The following is a 26,767-nucleotide window of genomic DNA, read 5'->3' on the forward strand; positions in this document are numbered from 1 at the left end:
AAAATAGTGTTCGTAGCTAATGTTGACTAGCAGATGGTGTTTACTGGCACATGGTGCTTGGTAGCGAAACACCCACTGATTCATGCTCAACTCCTGCCCTCAAACCAGGCCGGCGCTCACTGAGCACAGGCCAGCACTGCGGAGGCTGGGCTGGTGTTTGGCCACCTCAGGCCAGCGGCGGGGCGTGCGGAGGCTGCCCTCGGCCCAGAGCGTCGCGGGGGACGCCGCCATTTCCCCATCACCGTGCCTTTCGTTGGCTCGGGGCACCGAGCCCAGCCGCGAGCGACACCTCCCCTCGCCCCACAGCCCGCAGGAGGACGCCGGGTGTTGGGCGTACCGGGAAAACAAGATGGCGGCCGAACTACATCTCCCGGCATGCTGCGGGGCGGCGCGCAGGCGCGGCGGTGGCGGGCGGGGCGCGGGGCTGCTGGTCGCGGCTGAGGGAGCTGGGTCGCCGCCGCCCGGGTGAGCGGGGAGCGGCCGTCCGCGGCCGGGGGCGGGTGGCCGGGGGCACGGAGAGGGACGGCGGCCATTCCGGTGCTCTGGTGGGGGTGGGCGGCAGCCCTCCGCCCGCCGCCACAGCGCGGCGGGAGGAGGAGGAAGAAGAAGAAGGGCCGGGACCCCAGTGGCTCACCGGGGCGGCGGGGGCGGGGGGACGGCACCGAAACCTGGGCTGGTTTCGGTAGTGGGGAGGTCAGGGCTTCCTCAGAGCGGGGCTGGGGGGCGCGGGGAGGGGTGTTGGTGTTGGCAGGGGGAAATGCGGGTTTCCAGCGGGGGGGTTCCCCCGCCGCCTTCGGGGCTGAGAGGAAGCGGGGGGGAGGTGGGGGGTGTTGGTTAATTTTTTAGCCAGCGCCCAACTTTGCTGTGAAACTTTACAAACTTAGCCTGGAGTATCTGGTTAGCGTAACTCTTTCAACTTGCGATTTATGTTTTCTACAAGTTATAAAGTGTGCGGGCTGCTGCCCTGGCGGGTTTGTGCTCGGTGGCCCCGGGACCACTAGGCCTGTGCCCTGGCAGGGAGCCGGGCCCCGGCAAGGGGGGGCGATGGCCGAGGCCTAGTGGGCTCCCCTTCGCCTCGGCGCACCCCGTTTTCTGTATTTCCTGGGAATTTTGCACATACGCTTGCAGTACACGCCTCTGAAAGCTACCTGCCTGTTTCTTTGCGGGTCAGCGCAAGTTGTGTTGAAAATCGGCACTCTATTCTAGAAAGGTTGCTGCATGCTTTAAATATAAATATATATACATAATATATTGAATGTATCCTTATCTCTAATGTCTTGCTACTGTGTCGGGTGTACAGATCTTGAAAGACAGCCTGTAGTGGAGGGGAGAACCTGAAACAGGCTAGTACTTGGAAGTTTTCCCTAAGTAACACAGTGGGAGTAAAGTGAATGTCTTCTGCTGTCCCATTCTAGGATTGTAAGTTTTGCCACTTTTCCATAATAGATACAAACATCTGAATGTTTCTATAAACGTTCAGTAGGTTGCATCTGATGTTTCTTTTTGAGTGAAACACCTATAGGTGATTCCTCCAGGAGATACAGTGTGTCAGTGTCCATGGACAGTACATCTCTATTGAAGAAAATCCAGGTACCGTCTGAAAAAAAAAAAAATATGATGCCAAAATATCCCTCATTGTGTCTGGGCAGTAACTCCCAATACAGTGGTGCTGCCTTGTGTGTTGGGAGAGGGAACAGACAGCTGGGGTGGTGATTTCTGTCAGAGGATCTTCTCAGGGCAGGCATTTGGTACCTGGGATTTTTAGCTTATCCCTGCCTTGTATTTCTTTGGGATGATAACACCTGCCCTGCAGCTAGTTTGATGAGTGCGCCTGGAAGTGTTGTGGAGATGGCTGTGCTGAAGTGCCACCTCCTGCGCTGCCAGGGCTTCACCTTCTGTGCCCCATGCAGCTTGCCGAATGTGTGCTTCGGGGCTCCTGGCTCTGTCGCCTGTGCTGTTGCCTGGGCTGGATGGGTATGTCCATACAGCCCTGCAGCGTGGGTGACTGGTTTTCAGGAACAGGCACACAGGAGTAAGTTTTTATGGGATAAAGCCAACTTGGCAACTTAGCCATCACTCAGAGCACCCTGCCCGCAAAATAGCTGCGTTCTAGTTCTGTGTAGCTCTATATAGGAGACATGAAACAGCAAAGTGGGCTCTGTCTGATTCCAGGTGCCCTCTAATACAGAGGAGGAGCTGGCAGAAACTGGAAATACAGGTGTTTTCTGATGTCCTTTATCATGGAAGAATCTTCATGGTCTGTGTAGTTAACTCTGCAGTAGCTGTCGCCGTTCACTCCCTGGGTTACTGTATGGACAAATGTGAAGTTGGGGAAGCTCCACTTGCCATCTGTAAAGCTTAGTGAATTGTTTCTTTGAACAGAATGAAGCCTCGGGCTTGTTTTTATAGGAAAATAGCCCAGAATAGCTATTCCTTGCTGCCTGGAAAACTCAATTTAGCCTGACAAAAAGCCTAGGCAAAGATGAGCTGCCACCTGCTGGCTCTGTAGAGCTTTGGGCTAGGGAATGTCTGCTGGTTCCCTGCGCAGGAGAACCTGGTTTGTGTCCCCTACCCGAGGCTGGAGATTTGCAAGGCTCAGGTGGGCTCTTGGGAGCTTTTCTTTCTAAGAAAAGCAGCACTGGTCTGTTCAGCAGACGTATTGTGAGGCATTACAAAGCCATCCTAAAGAGCCTGCTGGGGTTATGGTAATATTTATGTTTACTGGGTTTTCTCCTAGTTTTGATAAATAAAGTTCTTTCAAATGCAGCACATTCTTCATAAGCAGTTCTACAGAATCTCGCACACTGGAAAATCAGATCGTTGCCATTGTAGGGATTCCCTGGGGAAACACTCAGATTAGACTTCTCCAAGCAGCTGGGATGTTCTGGGCCCCCAACTGGTCCAGGAATGCTGACAGCCCTGCAGACCCCCCTGCACCGGGACGGGTTCATCCAGAGGCTGGGTGGAAGGAGGCTCCGAAGGAACAAATGAGATTAAAGTGAACTCTGTGAACGTGCTGGCCAAAACTGGCTTGGTTTGTTTTTCATGATGTCACTTCTATTTTAAAATCCAAGTTATGGAAATCATTTACAGTGGACTTTAACAAAACTGTAGTTTTCTGTGGGCAAAATATTTCTAAAGAGTTGCACCTGTTAGGGTCCCAAGAAATTGTGTTCTTAAGTATAGTAGAAATTTCTGGAGGATGAATTTTTGAAAGAAAATCAGAAGCTAGCTGTTTTTAGAATCTTTGGGGTTTTAAAAATACACTTTCAGATAGACTAAACCAAAAATACTTTAACTTGTAGTTAAGAGGTGTGTGAAAGTTGCTTGACAGTCTTTCAGGGAACGATTCTGGTAATTATAAAGTGTCCTAAAGTAAAGTTACTGCTATCTTCTAATTTCTTTAGTTCTTCATTGATTTGTCAGGTGAAGGAATAATGCCAAGATTTTTGTCTTTGTGATGTCCAGCAGAATATCTTAATTTCTGATTTTCAGTTTAATAAACACAGAATTGAAATTTGATTGATTGGAAGTGCTGGCTTTGTTTCCATTTCCCCAAATGTTTCTTATGGGACTATGAAGTTTCTAGAGTGAAGAACTTACTTTACCTCATAGTGATATATCTGAAAAAGGAATACTAGCCCTTTCAGCTTTTAATGTATGTAATGTTTTCATGGCAAACCTAAGAAGGATACTTAAAAGAAAACTAGCTCTGCTCCTCAAAAAAGTGCAAAGTATTTGCAAAGCCAAAATTGATGGTTACAGTTTTGCCTACAATTTTGCAGTAAGATGTGCCACAAATATTCACAGTCTAAATAACTGCTTCTTCTAAAAACTTGTAATTTGTTATGCATGTATCATTCTCTGTGCTGTAAGAGTGAGTGATGGAAAGCAAACAGAGTACCAAATGTGTTTAATGGGAGGTGAGGGGCTTGTTTGATTAGATTCGAGCTTCAGCTGGCCTTTATGCCCTTTTTAGGCAATGAGAGTTCCTGACACCATGTTTTAGAACCTGAGTTTTAGCACGTTATATATGAGTGTCATACATGCTGTAGTTTCTATTGTAGGGAATGTTTCTGAAGGTCGTTACCAAGCAATCTCTATGTAGTACAGACATGCTAATCAGTGCTACCATCATAACTTCTTAAAGGTGCCGCAAGTTAAGTATGCTTTCATATTTTAAGTGATACCTTTGATAGGTATTAGAAAATGTGTCCAAAACTCCTTAAACTTAACTTTGCCAGGCCACATGTGATTCTCTTCCTCTTGCTGAAGTGAAGACTCAGTTACAGAAATATGTTTTTTTTTCTCTGCTGCCTTATTTTTCACACTTGTGTGTGTGTGAACACTGTGGCTCAGTACTTGAAATGGCTACTTTAATCATATTATAAAAACAAGTGAGACTGAGGGCTATGACCTGAATGTTAATTAATGTATTACAAAGGATGAGTAATTTTCCAATGTAAAGCATACCAATGCAGTAAATAAAAGGTAATTAATTCTGAGTGACAGCATTTTACAACGATTCATGGAGAAGAAATACAGCCTACGTGAATGTAATATATGGTTATGCAGTGCTGCTGTCTCAGAGTAAGGGGAGCATTATTCTGCAGTATGCTAACTCTTCTGCTCCTTATAATTACCTGTTAAAACTACACCTTTTAATATTTGAATGCAAATGGACATGCAGAAATGTGGTAAATAGCAGCATGTTGATGTAAGATTCAGACAGTGCAGCCTGGTCACAAACAATGCTGTGTAATCAGCTGCAGGAAATGTTTTTCTCTTATGATAGTGTGTAATGGCTTAAACTGTAAGGAAAGGGAAAACATTAAGGCTCTTAGAAGGAGAATTTTGCACGCAGATTGTGTGGCATCTGCTGCAGCTATCAGTTAATTGTTCTTCAGCTGTTATGCACCTGGAGAAACAAGTACCATGAGACTATGAGAGGTGGTAGCTAGACCATGGAGACTCTCCTTTGGTTACTTTTGGGACACGGCTGTGAAAAACATAGGTGTGCTACAGTCTGTGTTTTCTGCAGCCATTAAACCCTGATGTTCTCAGCTCTGTCACCTCTTGCAAAAGGCCCAAGGTCTTCCAGTGTGATTGGTTTTAGTGCAGAGAAAGCCAGACACTGTTCTTTTGATGTAATTTACTATGAAATTGAGAATTTCTCCTGTTTTTTGTTATGTTTGAGGAAACTTCACCTAAGTGAGTTCAGCTTTGGAATTATGTCCTATCGATGTCAGCTGTGGTTTACAAGTAAACTCTAGTGATTATATAAGTAATACTTTTTTAAAAGCAGACATCCTGAAAATAGCTGTAAATATATTCCTCATGCAGGTGTAGATGTTGGTAGGAACTGAAAATTTACTATTCTTGCAAAGGCAATTGTTAAAACCAGATTTACTTTACCGGTAAATTTGACCGAATGGCATGGATGAACCTTTATGTGCTCATATGTTCAGTGTCTCTGAATTAAATTATTACTGTATGTAGCTGTGACAGACAGGGAGACCTTCCTTGATGTAAACAAATGAGGTGAAGGAATCCTGTAAGCAGGATTCCACGGTATAGTATGTATATATGGCCTTCTTTTACTTTTATTTAAGAGGCAATAGCTTTGAATTGATCTGGTTTTGAAGTACAGCGTAAGTGCACGTTTGAAGTAATGCAGTTAGTATATGTGGTGTGAGCATCTGAACTGGAATGTGAGCTACTGGAGAACAAATAATGTTTGCTGTATGTCTGATCTGTGGTGAGAATTTTTATAGAGCCAAGAACGAGGTTAGGAAGGCTAATGAGCCTGAATCATAGAATTGTCTGGATCTAGCTTTTGCTCCCAAATACATTATGGACACTCTTGCTTGCTTAAAGAGAGTCATTCAAGTTATCTTTTGTGTGTGTTCTACTTGAAGCAAGAATTTGGCTGAACAAAAGGAGAATCCCAGAACTTGTCACAGAGAAATGAGAGAAACCAACCTGTCTGTTTCAATACTGTTCGGGGTTTTTTTCCAAGCCAAATGCTCAAAAATTGTCACTGTTAGAAAAAAGGTTTCCTGTGCTCTCCTTGTCTATGAGAAGTACTATGTAGACTGTACATCTTTTGAAGGACCCTGATTTCCTCTAAGTATAATATTTAGTGAGAGTTATGTGATCTGTTCTGTATTTTTAATTTTTGGTTTTTTGGTAGTAGGATTGAGTGGAGTGCTGTTATTTAGGACCTATATTCCCTAAGCCTTTCATCAAGGTATTTTAATTTTCCTCGGACAGAACAGCATGTTACTTCAATGGTAGTGCTATAATTAACTCAGAGGCAAACTTCCTTTGTTCCCTCTGTAGGTAATACACAGGGATATGAGTCAGTAATAACCTTGTTTGTAGTGAAGTCTTCCTTTACTGCCCTCGAACAGCAGCAGCAACAATAGAAGCATCTTAACTCTTCTTTGGGCTGCAGTATCTGTAAAACCTGATGGTGTTCAGCTGGACTCACAAATACTAGGTATAGTTGCTATCTCCTCCCTCCTACATTCCTAATTCCCCAGCCTGCCCTGTGGGAATTATAGAATCATAGAATGGTTTGGGTTGGAAGGGACCTTGAAGATCATCTAGTTCCAGATGGATCTTTCTTATGGCCTTGGAGTTCTCATAGAGAAAGCTGGGTACTGGCATTCTTCTGAAAACAAATACAGCTTTGATACTGATGGCATGGCAGGATGGGATTCTTGTCAGTGAAGCAGCAAGGTGTGGTCAGCTTCCAAGTGCTCTTTGTCTGTTGTGGAATAACAGGTAGATATCAATACGGATGAAAAAGCTTTCCTTTTGGACATGTATGTGGAGGTTGAAGATACTTCATAGTTGGGATATTTACCTTAACTATGGTTATTTCTTTTTAAAACTTTTTTTTTTATAGATCTGGTTAAGAATAAGATTTGGGTTTTGAAGTGTTTGAGCAACTTTCTACTACCCAAGTCATGACGCTCCCATTTCGAAAGGACTTGGACAAGTACAAAGATCTCGATGAGGATGAAATTCTTGGCAAACTTTCGGAAGAAGAACTGAAACAACTGGAAACCGTTTTGGATGATCTTGACCCTGAGGTAGGTATTAGCCAAGAGAAATTTTGGTTTTTGTTTGCTCAGAAATTAGTCTTAAATAAATTGAGACTTTTTTTTTACTTGAACAATATACTTTTAGATGGAGTTCTTGCCTAGTCTGCTAATGATCTTATTTACAGATATATATGTATATATAATGTTTCAGTTGTTTATTTCCTGTTTACAATGTGAATGCAACTGCAGTAGAGGAAAAAGGAAGAAGGGGTTCTCAGGAGGAGCTTTCTGGGATTTATTTATAAATAAGAAATTGCTCTTAGTCATGTTCTTGAAAATAATCTTTGTTTAGAAAGGTCTGTTTAACTTTCCTGTTTCCAGTGTTGTCTGGTAAAGAGCCTTCTTGTATCCTTTTTTATTTTGTTGCTTCTACTGTTGAAGTTTGATGGGAGAGGGAGGATGCTGACCTCTTCTAAAGATTCCTGGCCCTGTGGGTAGCCTGTATCTATTCCTGTCCTGTGCTGACTTTGCAAAGAGGAGGCAAGTAATTGCTCAGATCCTGAATGATTATGTCAGCATGGGGTATTGAATATGGAATATTTTAGCTCTCTGTTATCAAGAGCTGAGTTATGTCCTCCACTGATACTGCAGATAATGTCAGAGTTCAGGATTTGTGTTTTCACCTCCCGGTTTTCTGTTCTTGCTTTAACAGGACCATGATGAAACATTCTGTCCTTTCCATATTAATATCCTCCTTTTTTTTTCTTTAGCTGAACCATGTTGGTGATTGATAGCAAAAAACCACCCCACCTTGAGTCAGGTCAAAACTAGAAATGCTCTGTGTAAAATGCCAGCAAATAGTATAGACAGTTGTCTTAAAGACTTAGAAATACAAGGATGTAAGTGATGGAGGAAGCAGTGTTCTTGCTGAAAGTCTAAACTGTAAATAACTGAGTTTTATTTACTACTCCTCATTTAAACAGTGTTCATTCTAGAAAAGAAATGAAAAGTAACTAGCTAGTTTAGTGCTGGGAGCTATTGTACTTAAAGAATTGCTTCAGTCCTAATCAGAGTGCAGATTGCTCTATTTCTAGTTATATTCTTGGTACCTAAAGAATAGATTACCTTGTGTCCTCCCCTGCCCCCCAAAAAAGGAAGTTGGCAAGGGATCAAAGATTGCCTAAAAGGGATAATGTATCAGGTTTGAACCTTGGGGACAGGGAGAGGGAAGAAGGAAATGAAACTGAAGAGGTGTTCACTCAGGCTTTCTAAGCTGTACTTGTTTGCTCCATTTTGTTTTGCAGAACGCGCTTCTGCCTGCAGGCTTCCGACAGAAAGACCAGACTGCTAAAAAGGCTTCAGGTCCCTTCGACAGGGAGCGACTCCTTGCATATTTGGAGAAGCAGGCTCTTGAGCACAAAGACAGGGAAGACTATGTGCCTTTTACAAGAGAAAAGAAAGGTAACACCGCCCTTTCCGGTGTAGGTGGTTATGAAATCTCTGAAGTGGACTAGGCAGAACTACTGTAAACCAAAGTTTATTGAATCACCGGCAGCTCTAATGCTTTTTAACTTGTGGCGTTTCCAAATGAGTGCTACTGTGCAGAGGCGGGATGCTTCCTGTTCAAGTGTTTTGTGGTGCTGGGGCTGGTGTGCTGTTTGCATGTAGCACAGGAAGGAAATAAGACTCAAAAGATTTTATCAAAGATTGCAAAGTTCTGATGGCGATGGTGTCCTCAAAGTAAGAGCTCCTCCTGATTTGTGTCAATAATAACAAATGCTGTTGTTCTGCCTGTGGCTTATGCCTTGTGGTGCTGAGTACAGATGGTAGTGTTTGTAATACTATGTTGAATTTAGAAAATAGCAGTAGAATAATGTCGTGGTAGATACTCAGTAATGTTCAGAGACGTTGTAGGCTGACAAGGCCAGGCAAGTGGTGTATGCAATCTTGTTGTCCTTCTGGTATCCTTACTGAGAGGTTTAATAAGATTGCATAGTTATTACTAGCTAATTACATAGTTAACATCGCAAGAAGCTTTGAAATCTGGCAGTGGTTTGTGGTCTAAAAACCATGGAAACGTTGACCCAATGAGTGGGCGCATTGCTAAAGCCTGGGATTTTAAATCTTTGTTTTGGATCTAGTCTTCTCATTCACTTGATGGGGAAGCATTTTCCTTTTCAGGGGAAAATAAAAAAGAATGTGCATCTTAAATATTGTAAGAATATATTTTAATTTTTTTTTCCCCACCACAAAGCAAGAGTTCCCAAATTTGTTGTGTCTTACTAAGCACTATTGGTAGGGACAGAAACTCCCAGTCCTGTGCTGGGCACATATGCATAGGAGGAGGCAGCTTTTAGTTGTTGCCACAGTGTTTGTGTACTGCTTGTGAATCCTAGCTTGTCTGAACCTTCCCCAGCAGCAGGGAAGATCTGCTGCTGTAAGACTTCAGTAAACTGTTTGATAAGTTGTATTCCAGCTGCCCAAGATGAACAGGTTCCTCTTTTCTTAAGGGCTTGAAATCCCGTAATTCTACTTAATTCTCTGGTGTGAATCATTGCTTATTTCAGACTTGAGTCTTCATTCATTTCATGAGTTTGTATGTATGATTGTGATTGTGGTGTATATTTGGTGAAAATTTTGTTGGGGGTATTTGCATGTTCTCTGCCTGTACCAGATTGCTGTTACTTGACAATGTTGGTCTCTCTTTTTCTTGAAGTAATAGAAAGACTGTGACTTTAGAATGTGCTGCACTGTGTATGACGTACTACTTCCTCAATACACTGTGTTTTGCCTTATTTGTGTAGTTTAACACCACTTCTGTTGAGAGATGATCACTGTGACGCTCCTTTGCTGACAGAACAACAGCTTGCTGGCTGAATCTGTAAGAGTAACTGAGTTAAGGGTAACGCAATGTATTGAACGTAGAAGGCAGTCAAAGGTACCTATAGCAGTGGTACCCTTACCATATCTCCGCTGCTGGCAAGTACCAATTGATCCCATGTTTGGCTGTCTAGCGTGCCACTGCTTCCTCCCCAGTTCTGCTTTTTGCCCATCATATTTGCTAGTATGTATTGCAGGCAGCCTAATGGTTTAACGTGATTAAGTTCAAGTATATTCGGGCCTCATCGCTGGTTTGGGGAATCCCTTATAACCAGGCTAGCTCATACACCACTCCTTCAGGATGTGAGACTCTGGGCATGGTGGATTTGCTCTAGTTAGTACTTCTTTTTCTACTGAGTCCTAGTGCTTCATTCAGATAGGTGGTTCTTTAATGTCAGCTTACATATACATGCACACAGCAAAACTATTTGTTTGGGTGGATAAAATCTGTGAGAATCATGTACAAAACCAGAAGAGTCCAGCTGTAACACAGATCTTGGTTAAGAAAGATCAAATGTCATTTCCTTTATGTAATAAAGTATTACTAAATAGCAGTCTGTCTGGGTGTTGCAATATGTCATACCAGTTTAGTTAGTAAAATTTCCTGTATCTCTTTAAAAAAAAAAAAAAAGAGTTGCTATTTAATAACTTTTTCTACTATTTATTTTAGTACCATAGAAGAAGAGAAAATAATATGAAAAATGAAATGTAGCTTACCTTCTTTAAAACTAAAAATGTGGAAACAAATGTTCAGTATGGAAATCCATGCTGTGTTAAATGGGCAGGAGGAGGCAGGAAGGCTAAGCTCATTTTGTAGTAGGTGAGGAATAACCTTTTCCTTTCCCCTCATGAAAATGTTACGGTTCAGCTTTGACTTGCTGCCCTGTTTCTGGCCATTTTGCACAAAAATGTCAAACCTATGTAACTTAATCTTTTAAAGCAAGAAATCACAATCTTTATCTAGATGTAAAACTTGGAAAGGGAGTGGAGCAAAATTTAATACTTGTGTAGGATGTTTTTAATCTAGAAGGAGCTCTTATCCTAATGTGCTTTTCTTTAATATTAATAAAATCCAGAACAACAAACACCTTAGCTGACTTGTACTTTTTGTCTAGCTAAATGTATTATGGAGAAATGCTAACAAATTGTGGAATAGGGGTACATGAAAAATCTTGCTTGATTATTCTGTTAATTCAGAAGAAAACTGGCAATCATAACCTTCAGTTCCAGAGATTTTGGGGGGAGAGATGGATTGGAGTTGCGTCTATTTTCTTGGTGCTATTTTTGTGGGTTAGGCTTTGCTAAAATATTTCTGCGTGCCTAGCTGGTCTCATTGCTCTAACTTGGTCTAATTCATTTCATGGAGTAAGAGGGGGAAAATCTATCCTTCTCTTTCTTTTTCCTTTTCCTATTTTAGTAGAACTGGTGATCTGCATGGCCGTTTGGCCTGTGGGTTTATCAAAGAAACTTACCCTGGCTTAATTTTAAACGTCCTGTCTTGCTACTGATTCTGGTACCCTTGTTTCCCTGCTACAGTGTAAAGGAAAATCCTCTCTTCCAGTTGTCCCAAGTACCCCATTTTGAGGTAACATGTTACAGAACAATGTTGCATCTCTTTCACTGACAGATGATGTGATTTCTCCAAACCTTTGGAACCTTTTTTTGCTGTGTGCTATGAAATGTGGAAGATCTGAAATCATGTAAAGTGTTCTGATGTAGTGAGATGAACAGTGCTAAAGAACGTGAAGTTTAACAATCCCTATATTATATTCTATTGCATTTTTCCAGTGCCTGACTTTGTTTCTAAAAGCATCCTTAAAAACATACTTTGTTTTCAAACACGATTTAATGACTTAAGTCACATTCTGTTCCAATTAAGTGTTGAACCATACAGTAAACCATTGTTCAAGAGATTCATGTGGTAATAATTTCAACAAAACTAGCTTTGTCTCAATCTGTGGACGTAAGTATGTCATAAAGATTTTACAAGGCATACTGCAGAGAGAAGGATCTCTCATCTAAATAGTGAAGTGAGGCTTCAGCGCTGGAGTCTGTTGCCCTCAAGTGTGTTCAGTGTGTCTGAGCAATGCTCCTTGCTTCTCTTAGAGCAGCAAAAGATGAGAATTATTGCACCTGAGATAAAAACATACCTAACATCAGCAATGTACTTTGTGCTGTATAGTGCAAGGCGTTAGCAAATTAAACTAAGCTTTGCCTTTCTAGCCTTTGCACTCTCCTAATCATGGCGTGCTCCTCCAACTCTCCCTCTGCATTCCTGCCGGGGTATGTTTGTTCTGTGTAGATTTGCATTTCATGTAACTTCTACTTTAGTGCCGGGTTGGTTGGTTTTTGTTCCTGCTCTCTCACCCAGAAAATATTGTTAGGCTGAAACTGTAGTTACCTCGCTAGAGCTCTTTTGGTGCTGCCCTGTTCAGTTTTTGTTTCAGAATGCCATTTGCTTCTGCTGCCACAGGATTTGGGATGCTATGTTCTCTGTTTGCCTTTCAGTCACTGGTCTTTAAAGGAAGAGCGTTACATGTTGTAAAATAAAGCTAATATCCTGTAGGAGCTTTGGAGAAACAACTTGTCGAATTGACATTCTCCATACAAGACCACTAGAACAAAAGAACATAAATAACATGTGATACTCTAGCCTTAATATAAAACAGTTTTCTAACTCACTGCTATGTCCTCTGTAATCAGATAACGAATAGCAGTGCTGTCCCTACAGTAAGACACCGAGGAAGTCACTTGTAAATTGAATTAAAAAATAGTATTAAACTGTGCTTACAAGTGAATTGATGGACCTAAGTCTGTCACATGGTAAGAATTGGTGACGGATGAATTGTGGATTATATCAGTTTCTGGATTGATGAAGCTTTAAGGAACGTAAGATGTATGGAATATATCAGATGATGCTTGTTCTTCTTCATGGAGTCACTGATGAGACGAGCTTGTATTTGGTTGTCCTCAGGTGACACTTGATTCCTTTTCTGCAGACAGAGTACTGTGAAGTGCATTTTAGATTTTCTTCTGATCTGCAAGTTGTGGCCACTTGCTGCCTGCTAGGATGGGGGTAGGACTGTGGGATATGTGAGAATAGTAGCAGCAATATGCTGTGCATGGCCACACTGAACAGACCTGGTTTCGCCAAGATTTTCAGTCCCACCTTAGATAATGTGATTCTGTGTATGAAATGTCTAGGGCACGTCAACAGGCGTCGTCCAATGTTTCTGCCTCTTCAGCAGTATGATTGTTGGGAACTTGGCACTGAAAGTTCATTCTGTAGCAAAGAAAGCCTGTGAATTAGTCCTGGGATGTGCATCATTTAACACGTTAGCTAAAGGCATAGAAGGCCTGAATATATAATTATTACAGAAATGATGTGAACATCTCTGAAATTTGCCTCTTCATGTTGTATTGCTTAATCTTTGCAGTATCCTTGTTGGCTGAAAAGGAGGATGTCATGTTCCTTCATGTGATCAAATCCCTGCTATTTGGAAACATTCCACTTGAGGGCTGAGAAAGCTATTCATCTCATGGGCTGCACAGATGTGTAGTTTTTTTGGTGTTTTTTTTTTTTTAAGGAAAAAAAAAGCTTACATTAGTAAGGGGGGAAGGGAATTGCCAAACTGTCCTGGCAGCAGGCCTTGACTTAGATCATCGTCCCCAGAGACACAGGGGTCTTATCTTTTTTTAAAGTAAGTTCGTCACTAGAAGTGGGGAATGGGGAAGAACCTGCTTTCGTATGTTCATTGTAAACCTCTGAACTCTGGGCTAGGATGTGATGAAGCAAATGAATGCGAGATTATATACACAAGGGTGTGACCTGTTTTATAACAGAAACTGCTCCTGACCCAGTTCATGTGACTGGAGTTGGCTGCAATGAACATTTCTGGAGGGGAGTGGCTTTTAACATTTTCGCTTTAATAAAAAATGAATATACACTGGTGGTGGGTGTTTTTTTTGTTTTTTTTTTTTTAGTTTATCTCAAGAATCAGGCATGTATGGATAAATTTAGTCTTCCTCTTAAGAACCAAATGGTTAGAACCAGAAGTTCCTAACTTATAAATTTAAGAATTACTTAAAGTAACATAAGGAAAAGTAGTTCTTTTTTTTGTGCATACTGTGTGATGAACCAGACAGGAGGCTGATCTAGGTTGAAATACGCTTTTACAAAGCTGTTTTTAACTGAGATCGGTTTCCTTCTCCCACTCGCTGCTCTCTGCACTGATGCTGCAAATAGGATGACGTGAACAAAGGCTCAGGTGCTGGAATCACGCGTCTCTTCTTCCTTGTACTCTGAATTCCTCACTCTTTTACTCACAGTCTGTATTACTGAGGAAAAACAATGCAAACATAGCTACTAAAAGGCTTTAGATAATGTATAAGCTGTTAAGAGTAAACATGGGTTAATAAAAGCCATGTCAAACATTTTCATACCTCTTCTGAAATTTAAAATGTAAGTTGAAAGTTATTCTGTCCCCAGTAGGTGATGCTGGTAAAATAAAATGGGGGCAGAAGTGTACCATATCAGTTATACCAAAATAATCCGCATTTATACAAAAATAAGTCTTAATTTATGGAGGTTTTCTTTTAATCCTGAATCACCACATAGCTTCTTTTGCAGTGTCCATCAGACCTGAGGTATGGGTGGTACTGCATGTCAGCTCATTTCGGCTCCCGTTTGTAGTCAGGGCAGTTATGTAAGGAGATTTATGTTCTGCTTCTAAATATGGATAATGACCATTTGTACAACTTTCCAAAGAGATAGCAACCCAGGAACAAAAATCCTGTGTTGTTAGCAACAGATCTTGGTCATCAGACTGTGCTGTCAGAGAAAAACCTGATAGACTTCTTTGTAATCTGTGCTAGTGGTAATGCATTAAGTTCCTTTAAAAAGAAAAGGAACCACAAACTATTGTAATCTAGGATGAGAATTTGGAGAGGGAGAAAAGGTGGATGCGTTTTGTCATGCCTGTGTCTGCTGTGGGACACAGGAGCTGACTTCAGGCAGTGCTTCCCACAAGTGGCGAAATCAAAATCCTACTTTGTTGGAATTTCCCAGAAAAAAATAAATAATTGAAACATCCCTATACAGCTTCTTGTCACTGGGAGGTATTTAAAAATGCTAAACTTAGTCTTAGTCCAAACATGCAACAAGATACACTTGTGTGCAGTACGAGGTAAAAAAATCTTAGTCTTCTGGCTTCTGCCCAGCTGGTCCGATTCTGGTGTGTGACGGGTTGTCATCATGTAATTGGAACGAGCTAGTATGATTTGTCTGTGGAAATGTTTTTTAGCTATGAATATGGAAGAGCGTGGGTTCCTGAACTAGCACTGGGACATCATAGGACGGTTATCGACACAGCTTCCTACCCCAGGAAATAACTAAAGGAAGTTGGAACCCCTTTCCCACAGCTCTGTCTGCTGACAGATAGCTCAGGCAACTTGGAAAGTTTGGAAAACTTTTAATAACTGTTAAGATCAGATTCACAGTTTTCTAGTTGTGACTGACTTCTATCAAATGCATTGGTTTTGTTCTGTCATATGGTACCAGAGCTTTTATTTACCATGTCAGTTTATCCTGAACCTAAGCACCCGTTTCCTCTCCTGGGTGGTTCCTACCCAGTGCTAGACTTGTTTGTTCTGAAAGGCCAATTCTAAATCATTCACATCTGAACTGTTTTCAGAACAACTGTTAGAATAGTGCTCTCATATTCTGATTTCTTACCCTAACTCTTCAGCTGAAGATATACACAGCAATTGTGCTAACTACACAGACCTCTACTTATAATGATGTCTCCTAAAATAACTTGTCCCAATACCTGTCCGTAATGACTAAAAAGTTGGTGCAGAATGTGATATTAATAAACAATCCCAAATCAGAAATATTGTGTGTGCTGTAAAACTGCAGTGAATACTCAGGTCTGTGATATCAGATGATTCGTTGATATTCTATTTCTCTGACACATTCAGATTACAGTTCTGCCTCGGTCCCTTTCTTCCTTGAGGGGATATAGGTCATCGTTCTCTACCGATAGTAAATCTTCCTTACAAGCTCTTTTTTCTAGGCTGTTTAAAATGTATAATGGAGGCTTATACTTTATTTTCTAATACTTAGGAGAAACAAATAAGATTGGAGTCATGATACAGACTCCTGAAGATTTGGAATAAGTAATGTTATATTCCTGCTTATGCTCTTTCCTCATCTCTGACTTTCGAGAACAAACAGAAGAAACCTCATTCCTTTATGTTGTCCTTGGTGCTTTTCTCAGGACTTACTAAATGTATTCCTTAAGTACAAAATACAAAGTAACATCAGACTCTTCATTTTCTTTACTCCAGGGAAAATATTTATCCCGAAGCAAAAGCCTATACAGTCTTACACAGAAGAAAAATTCTCTCTTGATCCAGAACTGGAGGAAGCCTTGACCAGTGCCACAGACACAGAATTAGGTGACCTTGCAGGTTAGTTTTTTTTGAAGTACGAATGGGCTGGTGCTTATTTAGACGAGAAAGATCTATAATTAATGTGGTAGTGTATTTGTTACCTGAAATGTGACTGTATGAAGTTGTAGTTGTGAAAGAAACTACAACGTGTTTCGTTGTAGTGTATCATCTTTGTCGATTTGTGATAACTTATAGGAAGGTAGATTATTTTGGCCTGCATAAGATGTCAGATTTTCAAACTCAAAACCTTGAATTTCATTCCTCAGACTGGCTGGTTTTTGTTGGGTACACTACTGCTTTTTCTCACACATAAGAAGGTGTTGCTATGTGCTTGTATTCCTAAAGCTTCAGTCAAGAACTTTGTGACTGAACTGCACTTTTAACTTTGATGCTTGAACCTGGTGAAGTAAAAGCTTTCTAAGATGTGAAAGCCAACTAAAAAAAGTCTATAATTAATTAATTTTTTTCTACTTTTCTTTAAATTAAGAGATAGAATGGCTTATTGTACTGATAACTGGGTGTTTTACAAATATCAGTTGTTATTTTAAAGGAACTCTGCTTCTGAGCTGAATTATTCAGGAACAGTAAAATTGTTCTTTTGCTTTTTCTTTTTTTCCTTTTACAGCTATACTGGGAATGTCTAACTTGATAACAAACAATCAGTTCTGTGATGTAGTAGGAAGCAGTAATGGGATTGACAAAGACAGCTTCTCAAGTAAGTGTGTACGCAAGTGCTAGATAAATGAGTTCTTTGTACTGCACACAGTTACTATAGCATTAACTATTTTCTGTTGCACTAGCATTCTTTATAGATTATTCAGTCTTCAATTGGAAATGTGCATGTCTAACATTGCTAATTGAGTTCTGGCAAAAGTGGAATTAAAATATATCTACACTAAAATCTATTCTGCAGTTAATTGACTTTTTGGCAGATAAAAGTAGGCATAAACATGCATTTTCATGTTTGTGTTTGTAATTCAACTCCTATTTGCTTTCTGAAAAAAGCTGGTCTGCAAGAAAAGCAGAAGGACCGTGAGGACCTTTGGAAAAGAATTGAACTTTATGAAACTATGGTCAGGAGACAATGGTATGGCTTTTGGGTGGAGGAAAGATGTAAAGACTGATGAAATGATCTTTAAATACAGTAAATATTTAGTATGTGTATCATTCATTCACAGTGAGTGTATGTGACCTGTTTGATTGCAATTAAATGCCTTTTCAGATATAGTAAAAGGTGAAAAAATGTTGCCTGTTTTTGATGAACCGCCAAATCCTACAAATGTGGAGGAGACGCTGCAAAGGATTAAAGACAATGATTCCCGTCTTGTTGAAGTTAATCTAAATAACATTAAGGTAATTACCAGAAGTCTGCAGTAAATGTGCCTCTTTTTCTCAGTAGAAGACACGTTAAGCCATAAAACTGTAATAACAGCACGATAGGCTTATTTTAAGTACAGCAGCCTTTCTGCTAATGTTGCAGTGTGTGTAATCTCAGAAACCTGGAGCTAAACCGATAAGCCATCTTGGTTTCTTTTGCCAAATGTGTATTTAAAAAGCTTTAGATTTTCTTACTGCCAGCCCAGATTTCTGTTGCTGCCAAGTTGGCAACAGTTCCAGCAGCTCACCATCCTGGAGTTAACTGCTACTTTGACTCCTTTGTCCTTGATGAAGCAATGTGCTCTCACAGCTATTGCAGAGTGATGTTTGTACCTGACATCCTTCTTGTTCTTGCACAAAAAAGCTGTTGGCAATTAGGGCTGCTTCTGCTTATAAGTGTAACAGTTGTGGTTTTAAATATGAGTAAAACTTCTGCATGTTTGCGTGAGAGAAAACAGAACTACAGGACTCCTGACCTACAGTGCAGACAGCAGTGACAGGCTGCTGGCTGCAGCCTCTCGAGCAGCCTAGGCTATTTGTTGCCTTTACTAACAGAAGAAAATAAAATACATGGTTTAAGAATATTGTACAGTAGAGAAGTGCTAGCCAAAATAAATGCCTAAAAAGGCAACAGAACAAAATTTCTGATATAATAAACTGAGAAATTTGCTACCCTAATTAATTATCTAAAATGATTCCTTTTACACTTGGTTGCTACTACACTGTAAACATTATCAAACTATAGATTGGCAAATTATGGAATTATTCTTAATAGAACACAGAGAATGAAATGCTAGTAGTTTCACCAGTTTAAAGCTCTAAATCTTTTTATATTTGTGAAAGGTTAATTTGATGCTGATAGTTAGCAAATGTTCAGTTCGTGTAAATTTTGCTTAGTAAACTTCAAGTCAGCTAAGTATTTTTTAACGCTTTTACTGTGACAGTGGCATCAATGTAGTAAAGATGACATTGCTCTATAAAACTGATGACTCTAATAGCCATTGTATCTTACATATAGTTTTGCTACACATTTAGGCCGTTACTGTGAGACTGCTGGAGATCAGTGATAGTTAATATTATCATATGTTTTGCTGTAAAGAGAATAAGATAATGGAAGAAGTTGGGAGGGAGGGGATAAACTTGTGTATCTCAAGAGAGTGAAATGCTATTTTTAATTCAAGAACATACCAATTCCAACGCTGAAAGAATTTGCAAAAGCCTTAGAAACCAACACGCATGTGAAGAATTTTAGCCTTGCAGCCACCCGAAGCAATGATCCTGTTGCTGTTGTAAGTACTCTCCCTAATGGGCTTAAGTGGGGTGCGAGGGAAGTGAGGATGGAAAGACAATGGTAAGGGATTGAACTGAATCCTGTTTAAATATTTAGAGATGGAAATGATTACATTCTGTTACGCTGTAAAGTATGTTTTCTTTAACAAACCTTTGTTGTATCAAAGTTGGTAAATGACTGCTGGCTGACTAATACGCAGCAATGAGTCAGATCCATGAGATAAGTGAGAACTCTTTTTATCCAGTCCCTTCCCCCGACTCTTATCTTGCTAACCTCCTTCCTGCTTTTCTCTCTTTCTCCTAGTCATTTAGTTCCATTCCACAAGCCAATAGTACATTGAAAACTAACTTTAAAAGCAGCACATTGAGGACTGAAAAAACTCATAATCTTTTTCAACTAACTAGAGTTTTAGTTAAAGAAAGTTGGAAAGTAACTGTTTCTCTGATCTCCCTGCTACCAAAGATTAGCTTAAAGCATTAGCATATAAAGCATAATATTAGTCAAGGTATCTAGTTTGACACAATTGAAATACAAGTATTTCTCACCTGGTCTTGTTTTTCCTATGTTAAATCAAAAGCAGTACCTTATTTATTTGCAAATAAAGTAGCAAGAAAACAGCACTAATTGTTTTGCCAGGACAATCCTTTGCATTTGTTTTAATTTCAAATTAGAAAAAAAATGAGTTTGAAACACTCCATTAAATGAACAAATGAATGTTTGAAAGCTTTGTTTGGGGTCAGTTAAAAAGTTCCTTTTCAGTAGAACTGAAACATTTATAATAAAAATCTATAAAGGCTTGTTTTCTCAGGTGTGGTTTTGATACAAATAAAAATAAAGATTGTGATTTTTATGACTGTAAACCTCAGCAGGTACCTGTTCTTGTTTTCTTATGTTCTCAGAAATGAGATCAGGTATATGCCACTTCTGTAAGAGTGCTTTTAGCTACCTGCTGGTACTGTGCTTAGAGCTTTGAATTTTACTGCTTCCTACCAAATCTGTAGACACAAGCGTTTTGTAAGTCAGATCTCCTGTTTACAAATTAACCATACCTAATTCTCCTTTCAGTTGACTAACGCCCTTTCTCTGGCCTTTATTTAGCAGCTTGCATTACTCATTGTATGCTGTGAAGGCTTACAAAATGGAATTGGTCCAATATGCTAATTTCAGACAATTTATATTCTGTGTAGCTTTTTAGTTTGCAACAAGAGAAAAACAGGCCTTTTATAGACTAAATACTATTAAAAAAGGGAATGTAGATAATGGCTAGTTTAAGACTCACTTCAGTCTCAAATAATGAGTGAAAACTTGCAAAGTTACGATATGCATCTGTCAACTTGTTGCTCCCGTTGAACTAGTCAGTGTAAATGGTTATCACTGTGTCCTGTGATGTACTGCAGCAAATGTCAGAAGTTTAATGATGCTCCCTTGCATTCAAAGGCTCTTGCAGATATGCTGAGAGTAAACACAAAATTAAAAAGTTTAAACATAGAATCAAACTTCATCACTGGAGTTGGAATTTTGGCACTGGTCGATGCACTGAAAGACAATGAAACATTAACAGAGATCAAAATCGATAACCAGGTAGGTGAAGTGGTGGTAATATCATAATTAAATCAGTCTCTCCTAGCTGACTGAATATTTTTACAAGGCAGCTCGTGATACACTGTCCAAAATATTTTAAGTATCTTAACCCCATGAATGATTGTCCTTAAGATTTTCAGAAGCATCCAGTTGAAGTTTATTCCTGGTTACTTCTGTGCTTGCTTGTACTTTAAAGTGCACAAATGTACTTTATGACGTTCTGCCTTTTAGATTAATCAATATGAAGCTAAGTGTTTATTGACTAATATGATGAAAGTATTCTGATCTCTTTTAGGTTGAATACACATAAGCACTGTTGTCTTTGTGTACCTTTTATTTTAACAGAGGCAGCAGCTGGGCACGCTTGCAGAAGTAGAAATTGCGAAGATGCTTGAAGAAAACACCAAAATACTCAAATTTGGATACCATTTCATGCAACAGGGACCTCGAGCCAGGGCAGCTGCAGCTATCACAAAAAATAATGATTTGGGTAAGACCTGTCAATAGAGAGTGACTGTTAAATGAATGTGTGCGTGGCACAGGTTTTAAAGGTGTCTGGTTTTTCTGCTTTTCTGTTGACATAACGAGGTTAGCAAAATATGCGTGCTTTACTCCTACTCTTCTGTTGCTGCTTTATGTTCTCCTTTTATTTTGTTGCGGGGTGTTCAGGTGTATGATTTTTAGCAGTCTAGAACAAGAACATTCAAACTCCGCCTGAGTGGTGACAATGAGAGAAAGTAATAGTTTTGATTGTTCAGTTTTATTCAGATAAGATTCATTGTTTGTTTAAAAGCAGTACTTGAAATTAATAGTGCAGGATGCCCTCTTCAATGCCGGCACACCCAATCTCATTTGGATTGCGTGAGCAAGGAAACTGAAGGTACTGTCATGTGCAGAGGTTGGGACTGGGTCATCTCTTCCCTTACGGTTCTGTTCATGCCCAGGTACCTTCCCTGCCTCTCTTAAAGGAAGCTGGTAGCAGTGACATCTTTATTTGCTGCAGTTAAGTTTTGTTGCAGCTCATCTGTTAGAATCCTATGTAAATGGACCAGCAGCAAATTGGTTAATAATATAGCCGATGAATGGAAATAGTGTGTATACTAATGCCAAATGCTCGAAGCTCTCAACTACAACAAGATAATGTGGTCTGTCTATTTAAATAGAATTACCTTTTAAATTCCATTTAATTAAACTTTTTGGCTTTAGGTGCTTTGTGGTAAGGATTGCACATCTCACCAGCATGAAAATGGGCCATGCAGTTCAGTAGTGGTAGCAATAGTTCAGGGACACATTAGAGGGAATGACATAGGAAATTGGAATTTGGTTTAAAGATCTTCTCTCCTCTGAGTAAAACTTAAAGTGGAGAACAGATCTGAAAAAGATGGAGGAGAAATAACAGAATAGAGCATAGAGAGAGACGAAAGGTGCTCAGACACTGCGTAACTGTTTCTCAAAATAGATTCTAAACCAGTTATTCTTATTTTTTTCATCATAACGCTTTGGGTGTGTCTCTCCTTTCCTTTAAGGTTTCTCTTTTCACTAGTTCTCACTTTAGTGTTTGACTGTTGGAAATCTATGTTTCTATTGATATCTTGCTTTTTTTCTTTGCTTTCTTAGTCTGGAGTATGCGAACAAAAGCTTCTGCAAATACCTTTTCATCTCTCCAGCCCTGAAGCTACAGAGACGGGTTACTCTGAATACCCAGTTGGGTACTGAGCACTGAAAGCTGAGGTGTTCAAAGTCTCTCATTTCTGTCTTTGTACGTTTCTTCTAAAAAAAACCCAAAGCCAGTCTTTATCTTCTTTCTCCCTTGTTTACTCTGTGTTGTACTGCTTCCCTCTCCTTCATCTGAAACTGTGCATATTGCTTTTAACTGCATGATGGGAGAAGTCTAAGGTTGGAAACTTTTCCATCTGTTCTTGCAATTTGATGAAAGCAGGTATGCATAACTTCTGTCACTGATGGAAACGATTTGGATTTAAATGGAGATATAAGTCTATGGGTTACTCTCAAAGTGAGCAATACATTGGCTTTGTAAAGAGTAACATTCTAGTGTGATTCTATTCTGGTTGTTTCTTTAGACTGTATGTAAAGCATTTCTTGAGACAGGAGGAGGGAGGGGAAACAAAACAGCTTTCCCTCTGTTATTTTGATCTGTGAAGGTAAAGAAGGTCAATTCAAATTGCAAATATCTGTAAAACTACAGAATTCCCAATTAGTGGATTTGAGAACAGAATCACTTTCTTACATAGATGTGCTTGCTCCACTTTTTTAAACAAAGTGGAGATGCCCTATATGATATCCAAGACACTCAGCCTCATTTGTTGTGTCTTCACAGAAAAGGAAAATAGAATTTGATAGGGGGGAAAAAGAAAATATCAATTAAAATACTACAAATATTAAGCAAAGCTCCAGTCATTCAGTCAATCTTGTATACTCTGAAGTCTAAACAGCATGTGAGCTTTTGTGATTTTTATTCACAAATTTTTGTTGCTGTTGCATTTTCTGACAAATTTTTTTAATTAACAAATGTAATATTTTAGGCTATTGCAAGTAATGTTATTTTTTTTGCAAAGTGTATAAATAGTGCTGGATATACTGTGAAACTCTTGTACTGTTTATTTTGAAGCCATGTAAACTTAATTCTCCACCACTAGAATACTGCAATGTAAAAAAAAGAGTACTGGCTAAATCTACTTAACAAATGTAAAATGACTCATGTTTCCCGCAAGTCTCTCCTCGCAAACATTTGAAGCTGTTCATGAATAACACAGTAAGCACTGCTAACGTGTAAGCTTAAAATGACGAATAATACTAAATGTTAATTATCTTAAGTTGTATTATGCGAAACTTTATGCGGCAAAGTATAAACTATCTGTTGATCTTGTAGAAATATGAAAAGTAGTTGCAATGATAGAATAGTAAAACTTTTTTTTCCCCTCTCTTGTTACAGTTCGCAAGAGAAGGGTTGAAGGTGACAATTAGTAGATCATCTTCTTGTCAAAACTGTGTGGAGACTTCAAGGGCCATCAAGGCACACTCGTCACCGTGAGCTTTGGCAATCTTGGACTACATTCACCTGGGTTAGAAGGGAAAAGACTGGAAACCCCATTCCTTTTAAAGCAAAGTTGTATTAAGAATCTGCTGGTATGCATCACGTTTTTCAGATTGAGACACAATAACTGCAGCAGTCTGTACTATAGTTTTTGGTGGTTTTTTAAAGATTTTTTTTGTATTTCGAGACTTCGGCTGTGCTTTCTACTAAAAATGTAATTGTAAATCAATGGTGTAATTGTCTGTAGTCAAAGAATGGGACATTCAAGATCACTGGGCAGATGATGACCCAATTGAAATATTCGTTAGAAAATCTGAGGGCGTTTATTTACGTGGAGGGGTATGTATATTCTTGAAAACAATGCGTTAGCGATAAGGGATTCTTCACACAGCAGTTGGACTCATTGTGTAGAGCTGTTCAGCCTTGTTCATATGCACTGAAGAGAAATCTTTCACAGCTATCTTACTTGTAATTCTACTTTCAAATTTTTTTATTAGTTCTTGATACTGTGATTAAGTTTATAGACATCCCTTTAAACCAAACAAAAATAAATTGGCTAAGGACTTCTCACAAGAGACTTAAGGGACTAGTAAAAAAGTGGAAGCCTTGCAAAAAAAAGAAAGAAAAAGGGGCCTTGAAAAATGACAGTTTTTCTATTACACCTAAATCTTTAAAGTCTTTTTCAAAACGTTCCATAACTGTATCTTACTTTGTATCTAAACTGGATATATTTTTAGACTGATTTCATGTGTTCATCAGCATTATTTAGTTTATATTCTTTGTTTAAAAATCCTTATCTGCATAAGTAATAAGTATCAATTTCTCTAGAAGTAGTGGACATGCATTTGTTAAATTCTGCATAATTCTGTACAGGAAAAGCAGTCGTAACTGTAAAACCAGGTTACTAAGTTGCTAGCAAATGGAAAAATTCCTTTTTTTCAAGCAGTTGCATTAAGCTATTAGTACTTCATATAAATCTATCATTTTTTAATAAAGCAATGAAGTAACACTTTTAAGAAAGGATTTTTCTATTCTACTTACATCTTGATGTTGAAACACTACATAACATGTGCAGGAATTAACCAATATGCAGTGTCAAATCTGTATGGCATAGTAATTATTGAAATATTTAAAGTTCTATATCTAAGCGAACTAATAAGTCAACAAGAATCACTTCAACTTCTGTACATAATCACAGTAGACTTCCTTGAAATAATATGAAAATCTGGAGGCTTTTTGGTGTAGGTCTGTCTGGACTGCACTGTACTAGTTTGCCCAATGTTGTCATGACATCATAAACTCACAAAAATGTTTTAAAGGAGTGCTCGGCTATAATTATAGCAACAGAGAATTCAACTGACAACTGCTTTCATCTAAGGATCATTATATGGTGAATATTTTATGTATACAAAACATATTGGACTGAGCTTTTTGCATCAGGTTGTTTATACTATAAAAATTCACCAGAGCAACTCTCTGACACTGTGCCCACGTTGTAATTTGCTGCAAATCTTGTTTCAGATCTTTAAAGACAGACTTTATTCTGGAGGTGACTTCGAATTTAACTACAACTGTACAGAGAATTTTAAACTATAGTGCCTTCAGTGAGGATGTATATAACTGGTTTATTCTTGTGGAAGAACATGTTTTTTCCTATTTCGGAATCGGCCTTTTATTACAATTACAAATAAGTGTGTTCTCTGAAAAGCAAGTCGGAATTAATTCTGTTAACACCAAAGGCTATACATACTATAATTTTGAAACAACTAGAAGTGATCTGACTAATAACAAAAAGGGCTTCTTTTGGTTTTGGGTTTTGTAAATTTTCAAGAACTTTTTAGATTTTGAAATTTAAGTTCTTATATAGTGTGCATAAAGTCACAAGTGTCTTTTTACAGACAGTGCTGTATAAACATGGCCAAAGCATGTCATGTGCTGAGTTGCCTAAAGCTGTACTTTACTTTTTATTTGCTAGGCACCATAATCATTTTGTGTCAAAAAACAAGCTGTAATGTCTTCCTTCGTTTGTCGAAGGGCTGCACGTTCAAGAAATCTGTTCACGTATTGTGATTCTATGATGATTTATTTTATCATTATCTAACCAGATCAGGCAGTTATCTCCTACTTGAAACTGAGGAGAAAAATGAAAGGCTGGATTATGGAAATGATAGCCCAGATCCCTTCCTTACTTTATTAAATCAAGTTTAGCTGCTTAATGATGTATGATTTATATTCCAATCAACAGCAGGGGCTTTTAAGCTCCAGCTCTCAGGTGTCCTGTCACAGATGACAGTAGTGGACCGGAATAATTGGTCTGGCTCTGTAGACAGCAGCTAAGTACTTGACTGCTTGTTGGCACTTTCAAGACAGATATCTGACAGGCTGGACACAGAAAACTATTTTTTGGGGTTTTGTTTTTTGTTTTTCAACCAGAGAAGTTTGGCCCTCCAAATTGTTGCAAGACATTTGCTGTGATGCATGGAACAGTTACAACAATCACTTTTGTGCCTACAATGTATATCCTTTTTGGATTAAATGAAGGAATTCAGTCGATAGTCAGGAATTGTAAACCAAAGTCTGATTTAATGCTCTCAAGTGTAGTGAGATCTTGTGGATGACTTAAAATTTTTTTGAGTGCAAAAGCGGTATTACTTTGATAACCAGCTACCATAAACACAAGGTCTTTTTTCCAAAAGAGGTGATACTTCTTTTTCTTCTCGATTATTCTCCAGGCTTAATGCAGAAGTCAAATGACCACTCATGTTGTTGATTCTGTTGGTTCCAAGCTGAGCATGGAAAGGTAGCCTATATTCCAAAGCAATTATCTATTTACTGTTGTATTTTAAAGAAATAGCCTCATTCTCTCTACAGCTTGAGTAATACTGTTTGTAAGCTACAAACGAGCAAGTGTTCAATTTAAATTTCCATTGAGGAAACATGAATTGAGTGTTTTTGCATATCAGCACTATATGCTGTCAGATTGTAAACCAGTAAACATTTTGGATGATTAAAGTACTGTATTCTTTTGTTGTTGGTTTTTTTTTCTTTTGGTTTGGTGTGTTTTTTTTTTCACGTTGT

The 26,767-nt window shown here is 39.1% G+C and overlaps 1 protein-coding gene across 10 annotated transcripts; it reads left to right on the forward strand.

Moving 5' to 3' along the window:
- The first annotated feature begins 395 nt into the window (after positions 1–395).
- Positions 396–26,727, forward strand: LOC141749051 (tropomodulin-3-like). Of its 10 annotated transcripts, none has more exons than XR_012589223.1 (12): positions 399–465; positions 6,343–6,502; positions 6,914–7,100; positions 8,357–8,513; positions 16,281–16,403; positions 17,011–17,100; positions 17,608–17,738; positions 18,944–19,051; positions 20,491–20,634; positions 20,980–21,124; positions 22,252–22,365; positions 23,588–26,727. XR_012589223.1 is itself a non-coding variant. In XM_074602066.1 (11 exons), the coding sequence occupies exons 3-11, from the start codon at positions 6,975–6,977 to the stop codon at positions 23,617–23,619; spliced, it is 1,056 nt and encodes a 351-aa protein (XP_074458167.1). In that variant the 5' UTR covers positions 414–465; positions 6,343–6,502; positions 6,914–6,974; the 3' UTR covers positions 23,620–26,727. The 10 variants fall into 10 exon arrangements, 5 of the variants coding, with proteins under 5 accessions (XP_074458166.1, XP_074458167.1, XP_074458168.1 ...); XR_012589224.1 differs by having other exon boundaries at positions 22,252–22,393; positions 23,588–24,318; XR_012589225.1 differs by lacking the exons at positions 399–465; positions 6,343–6,502 and adding exons at positions 1,300–1,419; positions 1,509–1,590.
- The last annotated feature ends 40 nt before the right edge of the window (positions 26,728–26,767 follow it).

This window comes from Larus michahellis, chromosome 9 (genome assembly GCF_964199755.1).
Source record: "Larus michahellis chromosome 9, bLarMic1.1, whole genome shotgun sequence".
Taxonomy (NCBI): Eukaryota; Metazoa; Chordata; class Aves; order Charadriiformes; family Laridae; genus Larus; species Larus michahellis.